We start from the raw sequence: 18,286 nt of genomic DNA, 5'->3' as shown, positions 1-18,286 counted from the left end.
AAAGTATTAAAGTGTTTGTTTAAAAATGAACTTAAAGAGTAAAAAAGTGTTGTTCATTTGTGAAAGTGTAAATGTTTTGGTACAATATAAATCCATTTCTTCATTTTTCTTATGAAGTTTGTGCATTTATTTTTGTTTTGTTTATTTTTTGTTTGTTTATTTAGTGTATTTATTTTTCTGTATTTTTTTTGTTTATTTTTGTGGATTTATTTTTTATTTGTTTTGTTTATTTTTCTGGATTTATTTTGCTTATTTTTCTGGATTTATTTTTCCTTATTCTGTATTTATTTTTCCTTATTTTGCTTATTTTTCTGTATTTATTTTTCCTTATTCTGTATTTATTTTTCCTTATTTTGCTTATTTTTCTGTATTTATTTTTCCTTATTCTGTTTATTTTTCTGGATATATTTTGTTTATTTTTCTGTATTTATTTTTCTTTATTTTGTGTATTTATTTTTCCTTGTTCTGTTTATTTTTGTGTATTTATTTTGTTTATTTTTGTGTATTTATTTTGTTTATTTTTGTGTGTTTTATTTATTTTTGTTTTGCTTAAACCTGAAGCCTCTTAAACTTCATTCAGGATGTTTCATGAACACAGTAAAAATACTCCCTCAAATCATATAAAAAGTACTTTTTACTTTTCAGTCCTGTTCAAAAACGCAGTGGAGTAGAAAGTACAGATACTGCTCTCAGATGTACTCAAGTAAAAGTAAAAAGTACACACTGTAAAATGTACTTGAGTAAAGGACAAATCCCTAAAAATTCCACTTAAGTGAAGTATTTTTCTACTTTTACTTTGTTTTATTTCACTATTGTGTCTGAACATTAATAACAGACAAATCAGGCGTCTTTTCCAAACGTCCTCTTTAACGTCTCACCTCGTTAATGTGGTGACGTCATTTCTTTTCACAGTCTATGATCTAAACTCGGGCAAACCTCATGAACGTCCAGTGATCGTTTTGAGTTTGTTCAGGACATAATTTTCAAACTGTTTTCTGGAAGTTTGACATCTCGTCCCATTAAACTCAAACGGACATTTATGTACTTGGTTGGTTTAAATCGTCTCGTGGGACGTGGACTCGGGGCCGTTCTGCTTTTATAGACATGCAGCGTCTGAGAAAACTTTTATTTTTCACAAAACGCTTTAAAAATATGTCAGCGAGACGCCATCGCTTTAAAAACACGATTTAAACTGTAACACGACCTTATCCTACCTCCTCTGTCCTCCTCTGTCCTCCTCTGTCCTCCTCTGTCCTCCTGTGTCCTCCTCTGTCCTCCTGTGTCCTCTTCTGTCCTCTGTCCTCCTGTGTCCAGAGTGACACAGATAAAGTCGAGTCTGAGGTGAAGAAGGATTGAGTTTAACTTTAATAAACAGAGACAGAAACACGCAGTATTCAGAGCGCAGTATACACGCAGTACTCTGGTCCAGGTGTGAATACTTTACAAAATACATTTTACTTTGGTTATTCATTGTTCTGTAGCTCAGAGCTGCTCAGACTTTTTCAGTGTCGCCTCTTTTAAAACGATCGTGTCTGAAAGATCCACCACCGAATACAAACATGTTACATATATGTATTTGTAAATGTTTTATGACTTCTTACATGTCCAGTGCATTTTCATGAACATGAGATAAAACTGAACAACAACTGAACTTCTCACACAGTTTGAATTTACATGAGCACGACTGGGGGCGGAGTTACGCTGCTGGAAAGTCCACAACCCGCTCTATCAGTGATAGGATCCGACGCTATAGGGTTAAACTCGCTCTTGTTTATGCAGCGTCCATGATGTGACCTCGGGTCAGGTGTGACCTGACTGTCCTTATATTAGTCATGTGACTGGATGGACTGCAGGTCATGTGACGTGTGCAGGTCGTGTGACGTGTGCAGGTCATGTGATGAGTGCAGGTCATGTGACGTGTGCAGGTCATGTGACGAGTGCAGGTCATGTGACGTGTGCAGGTCATGTGATGAGTGCAGGTCGTGTGACGTGTGCAGGTCATGTGACGTGTGCAGGTCATGTGACGTGTCCAGGTCTTTCTCTTCTACATAATAAACTACTACTGCTCCTTTGGGACAAACAACTCATGAAAATACATCCAACATTATTTTGTTCTTTTGTCTGAGTTTGACTCAGGTCATTTGGCTCAGGTCATGTGACTCGGGTCATTTGGCTCAGGTCACGTGACTCGGGTCATGTGACTCAGGTCATGTGACTCAGGTCCATCGTGTTTTCGTCTCAGTTCCGTGTCCTTGTTTGTTTTTGTGTTTTTGAAACTATGAAACTTGACCCGAGTTGTGAGATTCAGGTCGTTTGTGTTGAGAAGTACACAGCAGAGTACAGTATAGTACACAGCAGAGTACACAGTATAGTACACAGTATAGTATGCAGTATAATACACACATTCTACTGCATCAGATACATGCTAAAGAGTAAATACAACCATGAAGTACAAATACACAGAAGGAACATGGTCAAAGGTTTTTTGTTACTGCATCCACTCTATGATTATGATTTATCAGATACTTAAAGCACTACTACTACTACTACTACTACTACTACTACTACTACTACTACTACTACTACTACTATTACTATTACTGCTAATACTACTACTGCCTCAGGACCTCACAGTTCCATAAAAGCACAGTGGACTTCGGTGGAATGAGTTTATTTCAGATGTTTTGTGGCTGAGCGATGAATCTGCTCCTCGTGTTTTTTTGCTGTTGTAAAAATCCCAAAGAGAATTTAAACCTGAAAAAACAGAAAAAACTGAACCTTTGAGTCTGAGTCTGAGGCCGTTTCACTCACACATTTATACATTTATACTTTTATACTTTTATACTTTTGTACTTTTGTGTTATTTTTTACAGTTTTATTTCTTGAATTCGTTGAGTTCACTTTAGTCGTTGTTGAAGCTCTTGTCACGTCGAGGAAGAATCTGCAGATCTGTCCACACGAAAGAAAAAAAGACCCGACAGACCGACCCACAGTCTGGGGTTTTATTTAACACTAGTTTAATTCTGGGTCATATTTAACTCCTCTGATGGGCTCATTTGACCCAGTCCATGGGTTCATGTTTATAATGGGTCTGAGGACATCCCCATCTCTTCTTCTTCTTCTTCTTCTTCTTCTTGTTTTACGGCGGTTGGCAACCATTGTATAGGAGCATTACCGCCACCTACTGTTCCGGAGTATGGGACAGAAAAGGCTCACAATCTGATGCGAAAGTAAATAAAATAAAATAAAATAAAATAGAAAATAAATAAATAAAATGAAGTAAAATAATATAAAATAAAATAAATATAATCTGTCCCCCATCTGTCTAATTACCCCGGCTCAAATCCTCTCCTGTACAGAAGCTCCTCCCCCGGTTTACTCCATCTCTTCTCCAGGGGCTGTGGGTGTAACATGAGCAGAATCTTAAATATAAAACCACATCTCAGGCCCAAGTCCCTTTACTAAAGTGTTTAACAAAATAAACTATAAACACTTATATCATTGAACAAAAATACACAAGACATTAACACAAAGAAATAAACAAACTTAAACCAGTTTTCCCTCCACATGGTCCGGCCCAAGACCACACCCAAGTCTATAAAATGGCCGACATAGGCCACGCCCCCTCTTTGTCTGGACCATGTGGAGATGCAGGTAAGAGGATTAATGTATTGAACTGAATTGACACATTTAACTAAATAGAATATATTTAAACTCACTAGTGTGGGTGATTTAACTGACTGAAAACTAAACTAAACAAACCCGGGACAGTTTTATTTAGTTTAGAATTGAAAAGTTATTGAAAATGAACAGACGTGTACAAACAAAATTATACAACTATTAAAAAAGGACAAAGGCCCATTTTGTCACAACCTGGTTCAGTCCCGGTTTAGTCCTGGTTTAGTCCCGGTTTAGTCCCGGTTTAGACCTGGTTTAGACCTGGTTTAGTCCTGGTTTAGACCTGGTTTAGTCCCGGTTCAGTCCCGGTTTAGTCCTGGTTCAGTCCCGGTTCAGTCCTGGTTTAGTGTTGGTTCAGTCCCGGTTTAGTCCCGGTTTAGTCCTGGTTTAGTCCTGGTTTAGTCCTGGTTCAGTCCTGGTTCAGTCCCGGATCAGTCCTGGTTTAGTCCTGGTTTAGTCCTGGTTCAGTCCTGGTTTAGTCCTGGTTTAGTCCTGGTTCAGTCCTGGTTCAGTCCTGGTTTAGTTCTGGTTCAGTCCTGGTTCAGTCCTGGTTCAGTCCTGGTTTAGTCCTGGTTCAGTCCTGGTTCAGTCCCGGATCAGTCCCGGTTTAGTCCCGGTTTAGTCCCGGTTTAGTCCCGGTTTAGTCCCGGTTTAGTCCCGGTTCAGTCCCGGTTCAGTCCTGGTTTAGTCCTGGTTTAGTCCTGGTTCAGTTCTGGTTCAGTCCTGGTTCAGTTCTGGTTCAGTCCCGGTTCAGTCCCGGTTCAGTCCCGGTCTAGTCCTGGTTTAGTCCTGGTTCAGTCCTGGTTCAGTCCTGGTTCAGTCCCGGTTCAGTCCCGGTTCAGTCCCGGTTCAGTGACATCATTCTCTTCTGTCCAATCATATTTCAGATCTGGAGCAGCTAAATTTAAATATTTAATCTTCATTTTGTTCTCGTCTCTTGTGTCTCATTTGTGAATTTACAGTTTGGAATATTTCATGACCCAGTCCAGTGTAAACAGTGAGGAAAGCAGCTCTAGCGCCCCCATCTGGACAAATGAGAGTATGACGTCATCACGTTCAGGAGTCAAAGGTCACATGTTTCTTTAAACTCACACAAAATGATGAAACTGTGTAAAATTTAGACAAAATCACACAGATAAAGACATAAAACCTGTAGAAACACTTTTAAAAGAAGCAAACGCACCCGAGGACGAGTCTGGATTTGACCCGTTTCTCTGGGTTGTTTGAGAGGATTTGACCCAGATGGTTAGTAAACAAGACGGAAATGTGAAAATGTGTAACCCAACTCTGTAAATAACCCCAAAAAAGTGACCAAACATCAGCTCTGACCCATTTTTCAGCCATTGTGATGTTTTTTTTTTAATTTTTTCTGATGCCTGTCCCTGATTGGCTCATCCACCTGTCAATCACGCCCAAAATAACCCAGGGTTTTTCACGTTGGAGTGTTTAAACTGTTAAACTAAAAATCTAAAGTCACTGGATCATGTTTTATGATAATTAAAGTACCTGCTGCTGTGAGTCGTCGTAATAGTCGTGTTTTTCCGTCTTAAAAGTGCCGCTGAGTTGATTTTGTTTGTTTAACGTCCGAGCGTTTCGTTGTGATGTAAAGGTTGTTTTACTGGAGATCTGAACGGCTCAGTCTTTAAATATGTTTAAACTCTTTTGTTTGCTCTGGGTTTAAACACGAGCTCGACGGGACTCGTGTTGTTTTGTTTTGTCGTGTTTTTTGCGTGTTTTGTTTTGTGAGATTCCACTTTATTTCGCGTTTGTGCAGCTGTGTGTGTTTTATAAATGTAATATTAAAATGCAGATTGTGAACGACCGCGCTGATTTAGCTCCTGTTGTTCCTTTTCACGTCTTCGTTCTCGTGTTTCTTTTACACTTCCCAGAACATCTGAAGCAAACGCAGGAGGGAGTCAGACTTACGGTATGAGTTAAGATAAACAAATGTTACCGTAAAACTGTGACTGCACAAAAACACAAAGGCACGTTTCATCACACGGAGCTGCGTTTAGGGTCAGGGACGTGAAAACACTGCAGTTCAGCTCCGTTCAGTTCAGTTTGATTTTTCACTATGATCGACGCTGTAAAAGGCACAAACACAGACAGAGGTGAATATTGTGACGTTTTTCTGTTTTAATGCACAAAAAAGACACAAAAAAAGTCACACAATCTAATACAAAAGTCACTGACACTTTTAAATCTTCAGTCGCTTCTTTAATTCTTAAGTTAAACTCATCAAATTTTAGCTGTAGATAAAATGAACCTTCTGAGGTTTTTGGCGATATATTTACGGTTATAATAGTTAATTTACACTTGAACTTATCACGACTTAAACTAGAAGTAAAAATGACCTAAATAAAAAAATATTTGTCATTTTTAAGCATCCACCGTTTTTACTTTTATTTCATTTTTTAAAGTTAACTTCATTTTTTTATTATCATTTGTCTCTTCTGTATTTTTTGTGATATGTATATATATTTTTTACTTTTATTTCATTTTTTAATTATTATTATTTGTCTCTTTTATATATTTTTTGTGATATATATTTTTAAACTTTTATTTCTTTTTTATTATTATCATTTGTCTCTTTTCTATATTTTTTGTGATATATATTTTTTACTTTTATTTCATGTTTTATTTTTATTTTTTTCTGTAATTTTTTGTGATATATACTTTTTTTTAAACTTTTATTTAATTGTTTTATGTCTGTTTCAATTTTTTATTATTTTTATTATTTGTCTGTTTTCTGTAATTTTTTGAGATTTTTTTTTTAAGTTTATTTAATTTATTTATTTTATTTTTATTTCTTCTATGAATCATTCCGCCATTTTGTTTTTCCAACTCACTTTGCGTCACATTTAAATCATTTCCGCTCATGTCTCTTATTTGATCCTCGATATTCCGTTTTAAGTCGTTTATTAAGTCGTCTGAGGTTTATTCACAAACGAGTCAGGACGAGTCAGGTCTGTGGAGATACTGCCCCCTGTCTTTGAAAAACACTCGGGGCGTCTCTGGTGTTAAAATGTGGAGTTTGACCCATGTGACTCAAAGTTCCTCTGCACACTGAGGGTTCGTTCCTCGGTGCTGGATTTGCTCAGATTAATGTGGGAAGAGTCGATCTAAACGCTCTGGAAAAATAAAAGAAAAAGATTTAGAAACAAAAAAGTTATGAGTTTTTTTCAGCTGTCAGTGACTTTTGGGTCAGTCTGTGTTTGGTTGTTCGTCTTTAGGGTCTGGACTCTGAGGTGGACATGTGTGAAAATGACGTCTCTGTCTCTCTGCTTCTCTCTCTCTTTCTCAGCCTCCTTCTCTCTCCCTTCTTCCCCCTCCCTCTCTCTCCCTTCTTCTCCCTCTCTCTGTGTCTCCCTCTCTCCCTTCTTCTCCCTCTCTCTGTCTCTCTCTCTCTCCCTTCTTCTCCCTCTCTCTGTCTCTCTCTCTCCCTTCTTCTCCCTCTCTCTGTCTCTCTCTCTCCCTTCTTCTCCCTCTCTCTCTCTCTCTCTCTCCCTTCTCCCTCTCTCTCTCTCCCTCCTTTCTCTCTCTCTCTCCCTTCTTCTCCCTCTCTCCCTTCTTCTCCCTCTCTCTCTCCCTTCTTCTCACTCTCTCTCTCCCTTCTCCCTCTCTCTCTCTCTCCCTTCTTTCTCTCTCTCCCTTCTCCTTCTCTCCCTTCTTCTCCCTCTCTCCCTTCTTCTCCCTCTCTCTCTCCCTTCTTCTCCCTCGCTCTGTCTCTCTCTCCCTTCTCCCTCTCTCTCTCTCCCTCCTTTCTCTCTCTCTCTCCCTTCTTCTCCCTCTCTCCCTTCTTCTCCCTCTCTCTCTCCCTTCTCCCTCTCTCTCTGTCTCTCTCTCCCTTCTTTCTCTCTCTCCCTTCTTCTCCTTCTCTCCCTTCTTCTCCCTCTCTCCCTTCTTCTCCCTCTCTCTCTCCCTTCTTCTCCCTCTCTCTCTGTCTCTCTCTCCCTTCTTCTCCCTCCCTCTCCCTCTCTGTCCCTCTCTCTCTCTCTTTCTTTTACTCACACTTTTATTCTGTCCACTCCGTGGGAAAAACACCTTAAGACTTTCCACAATAAAATCCGTGCGCGCTGACTCTTCTGACGCGCACTCTCACTCTTATTCTGAAACTCACACCGGAAGTGCTTCGTTCCCCTGCTGCTGTCTTTACCTCCGTCCTCCCCCGCTCCACTCTCTCCACTCTCTGCCTCAGTCCAGCCTCTGTTGTGGGCAGAGTGTGAGTGCTCGGCTCGGTGCGCTCGGTATGGATCCATTTTTACGCATTACGCACGGCGCGCTTTTTGGAGACACTGAGGACTTTCTCACACGCGCGTTTGAAAACATCCACTCTTGAACCTTCTGTTTTGTTTTGAGTTACCTTTTTTTGTTTTTTGTTTTTTTTTTTTTGCTTTTGGTGCAGCGAGGGGAGACGGCGCAGAGTGAGGAGCAGCCTGACGCACGCAGACGCACCGCTTTTTTTTGGTTATTTCGTGTTTTTTTCCCGCTTTATGAGGATACTTAACCCGCAGCGATGGGTGACTCCGTGTTTCTCGACAGGCAGAACTCTTATCTGGTAAGTCCTCCGCACGAGCCTCCCTCTCTGCAGCCTCTGGGACATGTCAGTGAAGCTTTGGCGCTGTGTTCTCCTCGTGTAACGCGCACATTTGCACCAGATACTATGTCACATTTATTATTAGTCACTGACACCAAACAGCGCGTAAAAAGCAAAACAAAACTTCCTGTGGCGTGAGCAGATGTGAAGCAACGCGCTGTGTTTTGCTCGCTTCAAAAACCACTTGTTTCCTGAGTTGGAGAGTGAAAGTTTGCAGAGAACGCGCAGGTGTTGATGGTTTTTTACTCTAATGGCGCAAAGATGGAGAGATACGGGCAAAACAAGAAGATGTGGGCCCCGAGGAGACACCGGTGAGAACTGAGCCTCCGCGCGGTGCTCACCAGCTCATATTCAGCTGCCTTGCATTTTATTCAACGCTCAGTGCCACCCCTCCTTTCCCTCTTCTTTCCTCTCCTTTCCTTTTCTTTCCTTCTTTCCATCCCGTACAGTGAGGAGCCCGTGCGTCTTTGGGCACGTCTCCACTGTGCGTCCAGCGCGCGCGTGTGTGTGGTTCTCAGCGTTGATTGGAAAAACAATTTGGTTTTCTTTGGCTGCTCCGGTGGTAAAGCTGTGGTCAGGGGCCGGGGGAGAGCGGAGCACGAGCCTGTGGTGCGCGCGCAGGCCACGTAACACCACAATTACACTGTTTATCACGGGCCGAGTCAGTGCGCGCGCGTAAAAACCTCATCAGAACCGCCACTGAAATATGTTTTTGTAGAGTTTTAAAAGCAGCAGAAGAGGATCCACGCGTGAAACAAACTCGTACAAACTCATTCCACAGTTTAAAACCTGCGTAAGTGTCTGAATTATGTGTTTTATGGGAGAATATCCTTCAAAATCAAACCTGTCAGAAGCTCAAAGAAGTTCTCCACCGGTTGGGCATCTGTGTTAAAACATCTCTGACAAATCTGTGAGGAAATTGCTCTGCGCTTCTATGGGGGATTTTTTTTTTTTTTTTGGGACGGAAATAGCCGCAAATATGTTGGCATGGTTACGGAAATAAAGAAATACAATAAAAAAATGGCGTTTCTGTTGGATAGATTCTGTTTGTTTCTCCTGGTTCCAGTGGAAACCTCCAAAAAAAAAAAAAAAAAAAGCGTCCCGGAGAAATGCAGGTAACGGGAGATAACTTTCCTCCTGTCAACTTGTCTTTTTTTATTAATAGTACTGAACTTTTAGCCGGATGCCTCCGCGCTCCCGCCATTAATCCCGCGGCGGTAACTACACACAAGAACGCGGCTAAAATATGACAACACACAACACAAGTGCTGCTTTGGGTGATGTTAATGGGGTAATATAGAACATCTAAACAACTGGATCTCGCAGATGGATGACGGGACGGCGGTTTACTTTAGGCCGAAAAAAGAAACGGCGTCGGGTTTTTGTACAAAGAGCGCGCTGGATTGATCGCTTTTGAAATGAGCAGGGAGGAATTCGTTTTTAAGAATCGCAGGTTGAAGTTTGACGCAGTTTTTTTACTCAGATTACGGGAATGAGGCGATCGGGTCAAACCGGGGGGACGTACATCAGACGCGAGGGTAATAAAAACGTCCAAAAGGAACAAATCACGTTAATATTGCGTTTGCGAGTCGGAGTTTACGGCGGATTTCGGGCGGGAACGTTATACATTTCCGGGAATTTCGGCTCCTTTTGTCGGATCCGAGTCTTTTGGAATCCGTTGTCGTCGGAGAGCCGCTCAAACGCACGGTTCTTTTACGAGTTATTTATATTTAGAGTAGAGTGTTGGTCCGGTGAGCTGAAGGTTGTAGGTTCAAATCCCGCCGACTTAAAGCGGTGGCGTTTCCATGGCGACGAGACGAGCTCCTGTGTTATGCAAAATCGTTGTTTTTTTTTCGATTTTAGCTTCATAAAAACATGAATTTAACTGCGATTCATTTCATTCGTGTGTGTGTGTGGTGTTAAGAGCGACGGTGGCTCAGTCGGTAGAGCGTTTGCCCACTGATCTGAAGGTTGACGGTTCGATTCCCGCTCTCGACATGAACGTTATCAGTTTTGTTGTAAAACGTTTTGAGCTTTTGAAGGTGGAAAACGCTGAATAAAAACATGATCGTTGACGTTTGTGCGACAGAACCTGGACCACGTGTTTTTAAAATGTTTTTGCACAAATAATGATTTAAAAAAACGCCAAATATGTTTTTTTTTGTGCCCAAATCTCTCTCTCTGTTCTGATTCTTGTTGGTTCAGGATAAATAAAAAAAAACATCAAAACTGAACAGAAAAATATCTGGTTCTTTTAAAAACTGAGAACCGTTCACGTTAAGGAGCCGTTCCAAAGAGCCGACTCGTTCATTTATAAAAGCCTCAGAGGGTTTGTAGTAGAGGAAGTAAAAGTAGTACTAGCAGTAGCAGTGTAGTATTTGAAGTAACACTGGTCAGAGTTTTATGACACGTGTTTATAAAGTTGTTTTTGTAGAAGTGGAAGTGACAGAAGTGACTCGATCTGTCTGACCCCTGTATCGTCCAGTAGATCAATATGTTCTGTTCAACTCAAACTGTGTCCAAACCCCTGACCCTGTCCAACCCTGTCTGACCCCTGACCATGTCCAAGCCCCTGTCCAACCCTGTCTGACCTCTGACCCTGTCCAAGCCTCTGATCCCGTTCAACCCTGTATCATCCGTGACCCTGTCCAAGCTCCTGACCCTTGTCCAAGCTCCTGTCTGACCAATGACTCTGTCCAAGCCCCTGGCCCTGTCCAACCCTCTCTGACCCCTGACCCTCTCCAAGCCCCTGTCCAACCCTATCTGACCCCTGACCAAATCTCCTGTCCAAGCCTCTGACCCTGTCCAACCCTCTCTGACCCCTGACCAAGCTCCTGACCCTTGTCCAAGCTCTTGTCTGACCCTTGACCCTGTCCAATCCTGTCTGACCCCTGACCAAACCCCTGACTCTGTCCAAGCCCCTGTCCAACCCTTGACCCTGTCCAATCCTGTCCGACCCCTGACCCTGTCCTGTCGTAGAAAACCCTTCACATCTGGAGTGTTCCTGGCCGGGGTCCAGCTGAGGTCAGTTCCTTTACATTGTCCGGCCTCGACATAAGAGCGAACGTTTGTTGACGAAAGCGATAAACTGAAGGGGATTTTTGAATGAATTAACCTGTTTATCTTGTTTCCAGAAATACAGTAGATCAGCCATTTAAAGCCTGTTGCTAACGCTAACGCTAACGCTAACACGAACGACCTCGGGGAAAGAAGGACCTGATGTGTCTGTTATTAATGTTCATATCTTGATTTACAGACACAATAGTGAAATAAAAACCCCAGGATCATGTAGAGGGTTAATACGAACATTTAAGACCAAAACGACGAGTCGACGGAGCCGGACGCGCGCTAACAATCCTGACTAGCGTGTTTTGCTATGTACATTTATATAAACAGTCTTTGGTGCCAACATATTTCTGTTTATTCAGACTCGACTTGGACTTTAGCCAGTGTTTCTTTGTTGTGAACATAGATCCTTTGTGTTGCCAAACGTGTAATCATTTAATTATTAGGTTTTGTATGACCTAGCGTACCTAATAAAGTGGCCATGCGGGTGATTCTTTTTACTATTTTGATATTAGAGACGATACGAGCAGCTAAAGACATGAGACGTTTTGACTTGAGGGACGAGTGAGTGAATACGTCGGCTTTGTTTGTAATAAAAGAGAAGAAATGAGAGCGAAAGGGTGGAACGCTTAGAAAGAAGAGGAAAAGTAAACAGTATTTTTTTTTGTGAGTGATTGTACGATCCGTCTTCTTCCGTCAAACAGGGACACGTTTCAAAATACCGGGACGACCTGTTGGTACAAGCTTCAAATTCTCCTCTTTGTTTTCCGTGTTTGCTTCCATAGACCCTCCTCTTGTCTCTCTCATGGTCTATTGACTTCACGGACTGAGAAATGGACGTCCTTTTCCTCCTTCCTCTGCTGCGTTCTGCCTCTTTTGAGTAAATACGTCGTACAGGTAGCGTCCTCACTCGTCCGGGCGCAGTAGGTGTGTTTGTTTTCCTAGTACAAACAGTCCTGGCAAAGTGACTGCGCGGCATTCAGGCCGATGGCGCCAACGTTTGTACAGCGCGTTTGGCTTGACCTGTTTATTACAACACGCCGTTTGAATGTTTACGACCGCGCCGTAAAAATAGCTGTAATTTGTTGGTTTTTTTTCAAAGGTGTGCCACAAGGGTCCGTTATGGGGCCACTTAAACTGTACATAAACAAGCTAATTTAGTGGACTTAGGCGGTTCAGAAGTGCGTTTCAGGACATTTTTGTAGTGTTGTTGTGTTTGTGTAGTTATGTTGTCACGATACTTAACATTTCAAGCTTGATTTTGATACTGAGGAATAAACTCGATACTTGATACTCGATATTTGTTCTGATACAGCTCAAGATAAATCTAAAGATATTCAAGAAAGGTTCATTTCTGTCTTGTGAGTGGGACTTTTTTACCAACAGTTGTAGTAGTTGTTGTTGTCAAAGTAATAAACGAGTAATTGAAACGATGTACGTATTTGCTGTTTTGTAAAGGCGTCCCACAAGGCTCCATTATAGGCCCAATCAATTTGTGTAACAGCATTGGGATTTTGTGAAGTTTTGGTGTTCAAATTTGAAAGAAAGCTCACTTAATAGTAGTAGTAGTAGTAGTAGTATAAATTATGTAGCTATTTGCAGTTTTGTAAAAGGTGTCCCACAAGGCTCCATCATAGGCCCAATCAATTTTTGTAACGACTTTGGAATTTCGTGAAGTTTTGGTGTTCAAATGTGCAAAAATACCTCACTCCATAGTAGCAGCTAGTAGAAATTATATACCCATTTGCAGTTTTGTAAAAGGTGTCCCACAAGGCTCCCCTATAGGCCCAATCAGTTTGTGTAACGGCATTGGACTTTTGTGACGTTTTGGTATTCAAATTTGCAGGAAATCTCACTTCATAGTAGTAGTAATAGTCGAAATTATATACGTATTTGCAGTTTTCTAAAAGGTGTCCCACAAGGCTCCGTTATAGGCCCAATCAGTTTGTGTAACAACATTGGAACCCTGTGAACTTTTAGTGTTCAAAGTTGCAAGCAATCTCACTTCCGTTGCTTTTTTTAGACACAATCCAACTGGGAATTTATAAAACATCCAGTGAAAGCCTCAGACAAATCAAATGGAATGCCAGTGTGAAGAGCAAAGGCACTAAACGGTGGGAGGGTGGGCGTAGGCGGCGAGCGCTCCATGTGTCTCCTTAGTCATCAGTGCACAGTTTATTCACATCGATCAAGTTTGTCCTGAAGTACAGCTTAGACTAAAAGGACAGAATGTAGACAGGGCCGCTTTAAACTGAGAATGCACTTTAAATACGGCGGCGTGCGCTGGAGCGATGTGGGAGATCTTGAGAAACGGCGTCGTTAGTGGATTAGCGTTTCATGTTTGTTTAAGGGTTTTGGGGTCGTGGACTTCGCTGCAGTGGCTCATTACAGACGTGAGTGTGGGAGACTCCACATGTGTCTGTGCATTTATTAACCCGCTACTTCAAAACGCGTTTGTCCTCCATCCACAGACCTGCTTCAGCGTCGAGTCGAGTGCAGTTTTGTCTCACTGAATTTATGAGTTTTTTTTTGGGACACTGTTTCTAATCTAATGACAGGACCAGAGGGGGAAGGTAATGAAGTAAAAGTAGTGAAGTACTGCACTTAAGTAGAATTTTTAGGGATTTGTCCTTGACTTAAGTACATTTTACAGTGTGTACTTTTTACTTTTACTTGAGTACATTTGAGAGCAGTATCTGTACTTTCTACTCTTATGTTTTTGAACTGGACTGAAAAGTAAAAACTACTTTTCATCCTGAATAAAGTTTAAGAGTTCAAGCTTCAGCTTTGAGTAAAACAAAAAATAACTACACAAAAATTAACAAAACAAACAAAAATAAATCCACAAAAAATAAAAAAAACAAAAGTAAATACATAAAAATAAACAAAATGAACAAAAATAAATCCACAAAAATAAACAAAATGAACAAAAATAAATGCACAAAAATAAACCAAACAAACAAAATAAATATATGAAAATAAAACAAACAAAAATGAATACACAAAATTCAGAAGGAAAGTTAAGAAACAGATTCATATTGTTACTGACCAAAATATGTATAATTTAAATCTGTATCTCTACATTTACTATTAAACTACATTTTAAACGGGTACTGAAATACTTTTTTAATGTGATACTTTTACTTGAGTAACTTTTTACCTGTGTATCTGTACTTTTACTTAAGTAACAAAGCTGAGTACTTCATCCACTGTTGTATAGCACCGATACTACTCTTAAGTATTAATATATTGATCATTCAAAGCATTATTTTACTTCTGCTCATTAGCGACAGATATTTGGTCGTTTTAGCGTAGCGGCTATCAGCCTTACGTCTCCAGCAGAGGGCGATATTTTGTTTTGGTCGATCTGTGGCTTAAAAAACACACACAATACTTTATACTTCACACTTTAAAAGGCTCTGGGGGAGTTTGTAGTCAATTTAAAATACAGAATTTGGGGGAAAAAATCCAAATTGATCTTGTATATTGTCAAATCTCAGCAATAATCAGCATCAGACATGAAAAAAAAACCATTTGAGTCGATCGGTAATGTTAATGAAATAAACCATTTTTACATTTATTTATTTGTTTCATTTCATTTTTGAGTGATATAAGTTCAATGAAGTTTTAAAAGACCCCCAAAAAAAGTGCTAATGTAAAGTTTTTAGGTAAAAATGTCCCAATCCAGCTTTTATTTCCTTTAAAATAAAATAAAATAAGACAGAACTGGTCCAGCTGTGTTATATAGCTGCTATTTCTGTGTCTCTAACATAACGACAGACAACTTTGCATAAAAAAAAGTCGGAGATCGTCTTATTACATCATCGTCCACACGTCCCGGGATGTCGCTCCGGTTCATTTCTGTGTTTGTGCCGGAAAAGAAACTGTTCCAAACTGGAGGAAAAACAAATACCAGATTCTTGAGCTCCACCCAGACGCAAACGACTCGATAAAACGACCATTTTGTTTATTTTGGAGGTTGTTTTTTTTTTTTACAGGTCACAAACTCGTCCACGTTCGTACTTCAAAGTCTGAACAGTTTCGCAAACGCGTCCAGCCTCGTGTCTTTTTATGGAGTTTGGCAGGAGCCTGTGAAAAACATCACACAGGAACAATATTGGAAATGTTTGATTTATGAAGGGCAAACGCGCTATTATTAAGTCCAAAGCGTTACGTGAGGGTTATGGGTTTGGTCAGAGGTCAGGGAGGGGTCAGGGAGGGGTCAGGCGTGTGTCCTAGAGGGGAGTTACGCAAGAGTTTGGACCAATGTAAGAGAAAATACGAGGATTTTATAAGTCAGATCTGTGGTGCATGTGCCCAGCTCCAGTCCGACCTCAGAGTTGTTGGTTCGATTCCCAGTTCTGACAGTTTACTGAATGTCTCTCCCGCTTTCACCCCCATTTTTAACTTAAAGGCACAGTTTGCAGTGGTCCAAGGTTCCTCCCCTCTAACTTTATGCATTCAGAACATCCTAATGACTCACCATGATGAGTTTATAAGTGCTTTTCTCAACTCTATTTGATATAGTAGAGCTAGCAACCGCTAACATGCTAACGTGCACCTCCTGATTACTAAACAATAAGGCAGACATGTCATTCAGCTCAAATTCTGCTTATACACAAAATATGCAAGAAAAATGTCATTTATTTATTTATTTACTTTATGTGTTTGCTTGTTTATTTATTTTTATTTTATTTTATTACATTTATTTTAATTTAATTTTATTATATTTATTTATTTTTATTTGATTTTTTATTTATTTGATTTTTTTATTTATTTATTTATTTTGTATTATTTTGTATTATTTTGTATTTTTATTTATTTTTTTATTCACTTATTTATTTTTTATCTATTTGTATTCATGTATTTATTTATGTATTTATTTATTTATTTCGAGCACATTTATCAAACACACTTAATGCACATTTCACTTTTTTTTTTTCTTTTTTAAGCTCGAAAAGGAGAAAGAAAATGTATTAAATCTTCCATTAGAACATAAATTAAATGTTTGTTTAAGCTTCGTATTCTCTGAATCTTTACTGAACTAAAGGAAAAAGGAGCTGTTTTAAATTGTTATGTCCAAAAAAGCCCCACCAAAATCTTTATATTTTAGCAAGAAACACACGACATGAAAAGAAGGAACAAATTATCTACTGAAATCATGACTCTCTACATTCCATCTTTGAAATGAGGTGTGATCTGCTCAAATGTGAGGCCTGTGCAGTTCAGTGGAGTTTTCACACATGAACCAGGAAAACACAGAGCCACGCATGGAACGAGCCGCGCGTGGAACGAGCCACAGCAGGAAGAGCCACGCATGGAACGAGCCGCGCGTGGAACGAGCCGCAGCAGGAAGAGCCACGCATGGAACGAGCCGCAGCAGGAAGAGCCACGCATGGAACGAGCCACAGCAGGAAGAGCCACGCATGGAACGAGCCACAGCAGGAAGAGCCACGCATGGAACGAGCCACACATGGAACGAGCCACACATGGAACGAGCCACACATGGAACGAGCCGCAGCAGGAAGAGCCACGCATGGAACGAGCCGCAGCAGGAAGAGCCACACATGGAACGAGCCGCAGCAGGAAGAGCCACGCATGGAACGAGCCACGCATGGAACGAGCCGCAGCAGGAAGAGCCACGCATGGAACGCTCCCAAACCAGGGTCGCTCCGGACGCGGTCGCTACGGACGCGGTCGCTACGGACGCGGTCGCTCCGGACGCGGTCGCTCCGGACAGCTGCTGCTCTAAACATCTTCACCCAAAGACACAATGCGCTAATTGAGTTAGCTCTAGTAGCTGTTTGGCTCTGTTTGCTCTGTTAGCTCTTTTGGCACTGTTAGCTCTGTTTGGCTCTGTTAGCTCTGGCTCTATTAGCTCTGTTTGGCTCTGTTAGCTCTATTAGCTCTGTTTGGCTCTGTTAGCTCTGTTTGGCTCTGTTAGTTCTGTTTGGCTCTGTTAGCTCTATTAGCTCTGTTTGGCTCTGTTAGCTCTGTTAGCTGTTTGGCTCTGTTAGCTCTGTTTGACTCTGTTAGCTCTATTAGCTCTGTTAGCTCTAGTAGCTCAGTTTGGCTCTGTTTGACTCTGTTAGCTCTATTAGCTCTATTAGCTCTATTAGCTCTATTAGCTCTGTTTGGCTCTGTTAGCTCTATTAGCTCTGTTAGCTCTATTAGCTCTGTTTGACTCTGTTAGCTCTATTAGCTCTGTTAGCTCTATTAGCTCTGTTAGCTCTGTTAGCTCTATTAGCTCTGTTTGGCTCTGTTAGCTCTATTAGCTCTGTTAGCGAACCTACATGAACTTGTTTACACATTTTCACCAAAGGTCAAAGGGTCACAGGAGCTTACAGGTTGTCATAGAAACAAAGCATCGTCAAGTATGAAGTCATCAGTTTGAGTGTGGGTCAAAGGTCAGGAGTGTGTCGATGTGGGCGTTCGTCCGACGTGTGGGACCAGCAGCACGTCAGCTTTTTTACCAGGAATATGAAAAAATAAATGAAATGTGAACCAACTTTTTATTAATGAGTGAATCTAAGTGCTTGACTGTACTACTACTACTACTACTACTGCTACTGCTACTACTACTACTACTACTGCTACTACTACTACTACTGCTGCTGCTACTACTACTACTACTACTGCTCAATATCTAAGTGTCAAGTAATGAAAGGTCAGCTGGTCAGTTCCATAGAAATTGATATAAATTTGAATTGTCAAAAGTCCTCAAAATGGCGCCCGTAACAACAAAAAGATCATGTGACTGAATCCCATGAACTCTGCCCAAACTTGTATGTGACTGTTGCTAGGTTAGCCTGCGGTTACCATGGCAACAACTGAAATTAACAATGGAGAAAGTTGAGAAAGAATTTTTAAAAAGAGAATAAAAAGTCAGTTCTTTATATATTTGACTGGACAGACTGAATGAAAACATAAAGACGCCAGACAGAG

At 40.8% G+C, this 18,286-nt stretch overlaps 1 protein-coding gene across 4 annotated transcripts in view; it reads left to right on the top strand.

The window, feature by feature from the left end:
- Window positions 1–18,286, top strand: part of LOC117383618 (rho GTPase-activating protein 6-like) — a 108,289-nt gene that overhangs the window by 26,864 nt on the left and 63,139 nt on the right. The window contains exon 1 of one of the 4 annotated variants that reach the window (XM_033980824.2): window positions 7,899–8,236. The exons of the other annotated variants lie outside the window; for them this stretch is intronic. Within the exon in view, the coding sequence (XP_033836715.1) occupies window positions 8,195–8,236 (42 nt within the window). The 5' untranslated portion in view covers window positions 7,899–8,194. Of the gene's footprint in view, window positions 1–7,898; window positions 8,237–18,286 lie in introns of those variants that run through there. 4 annotated transcript variants of the gene reach the window in all.

The sequence above is a fragment of the Periophthalmus magnuspinnatus genome, chromosome 2, assembly GCF_009829125.3.
Source record: "Periophthalmus magnuspinnatus isolate fPerMag1 chromosome 2, fPerMag1.2.pri, whole genome shotgun sequence".
In the NCBI taxonomy this organism is placed as follows: domain Eukaryota; kingdom Metazoa; phylum Chordata; class Actinopteri; order Gobiiformes; family Gobiidae; genus Periophthalmus; species Periophthalmus magnuspinnatus.
Note: the sequence above shows the minus strand (reverse complement) of the source record. Positions and strands in the feature narration are given on the sequence as shown.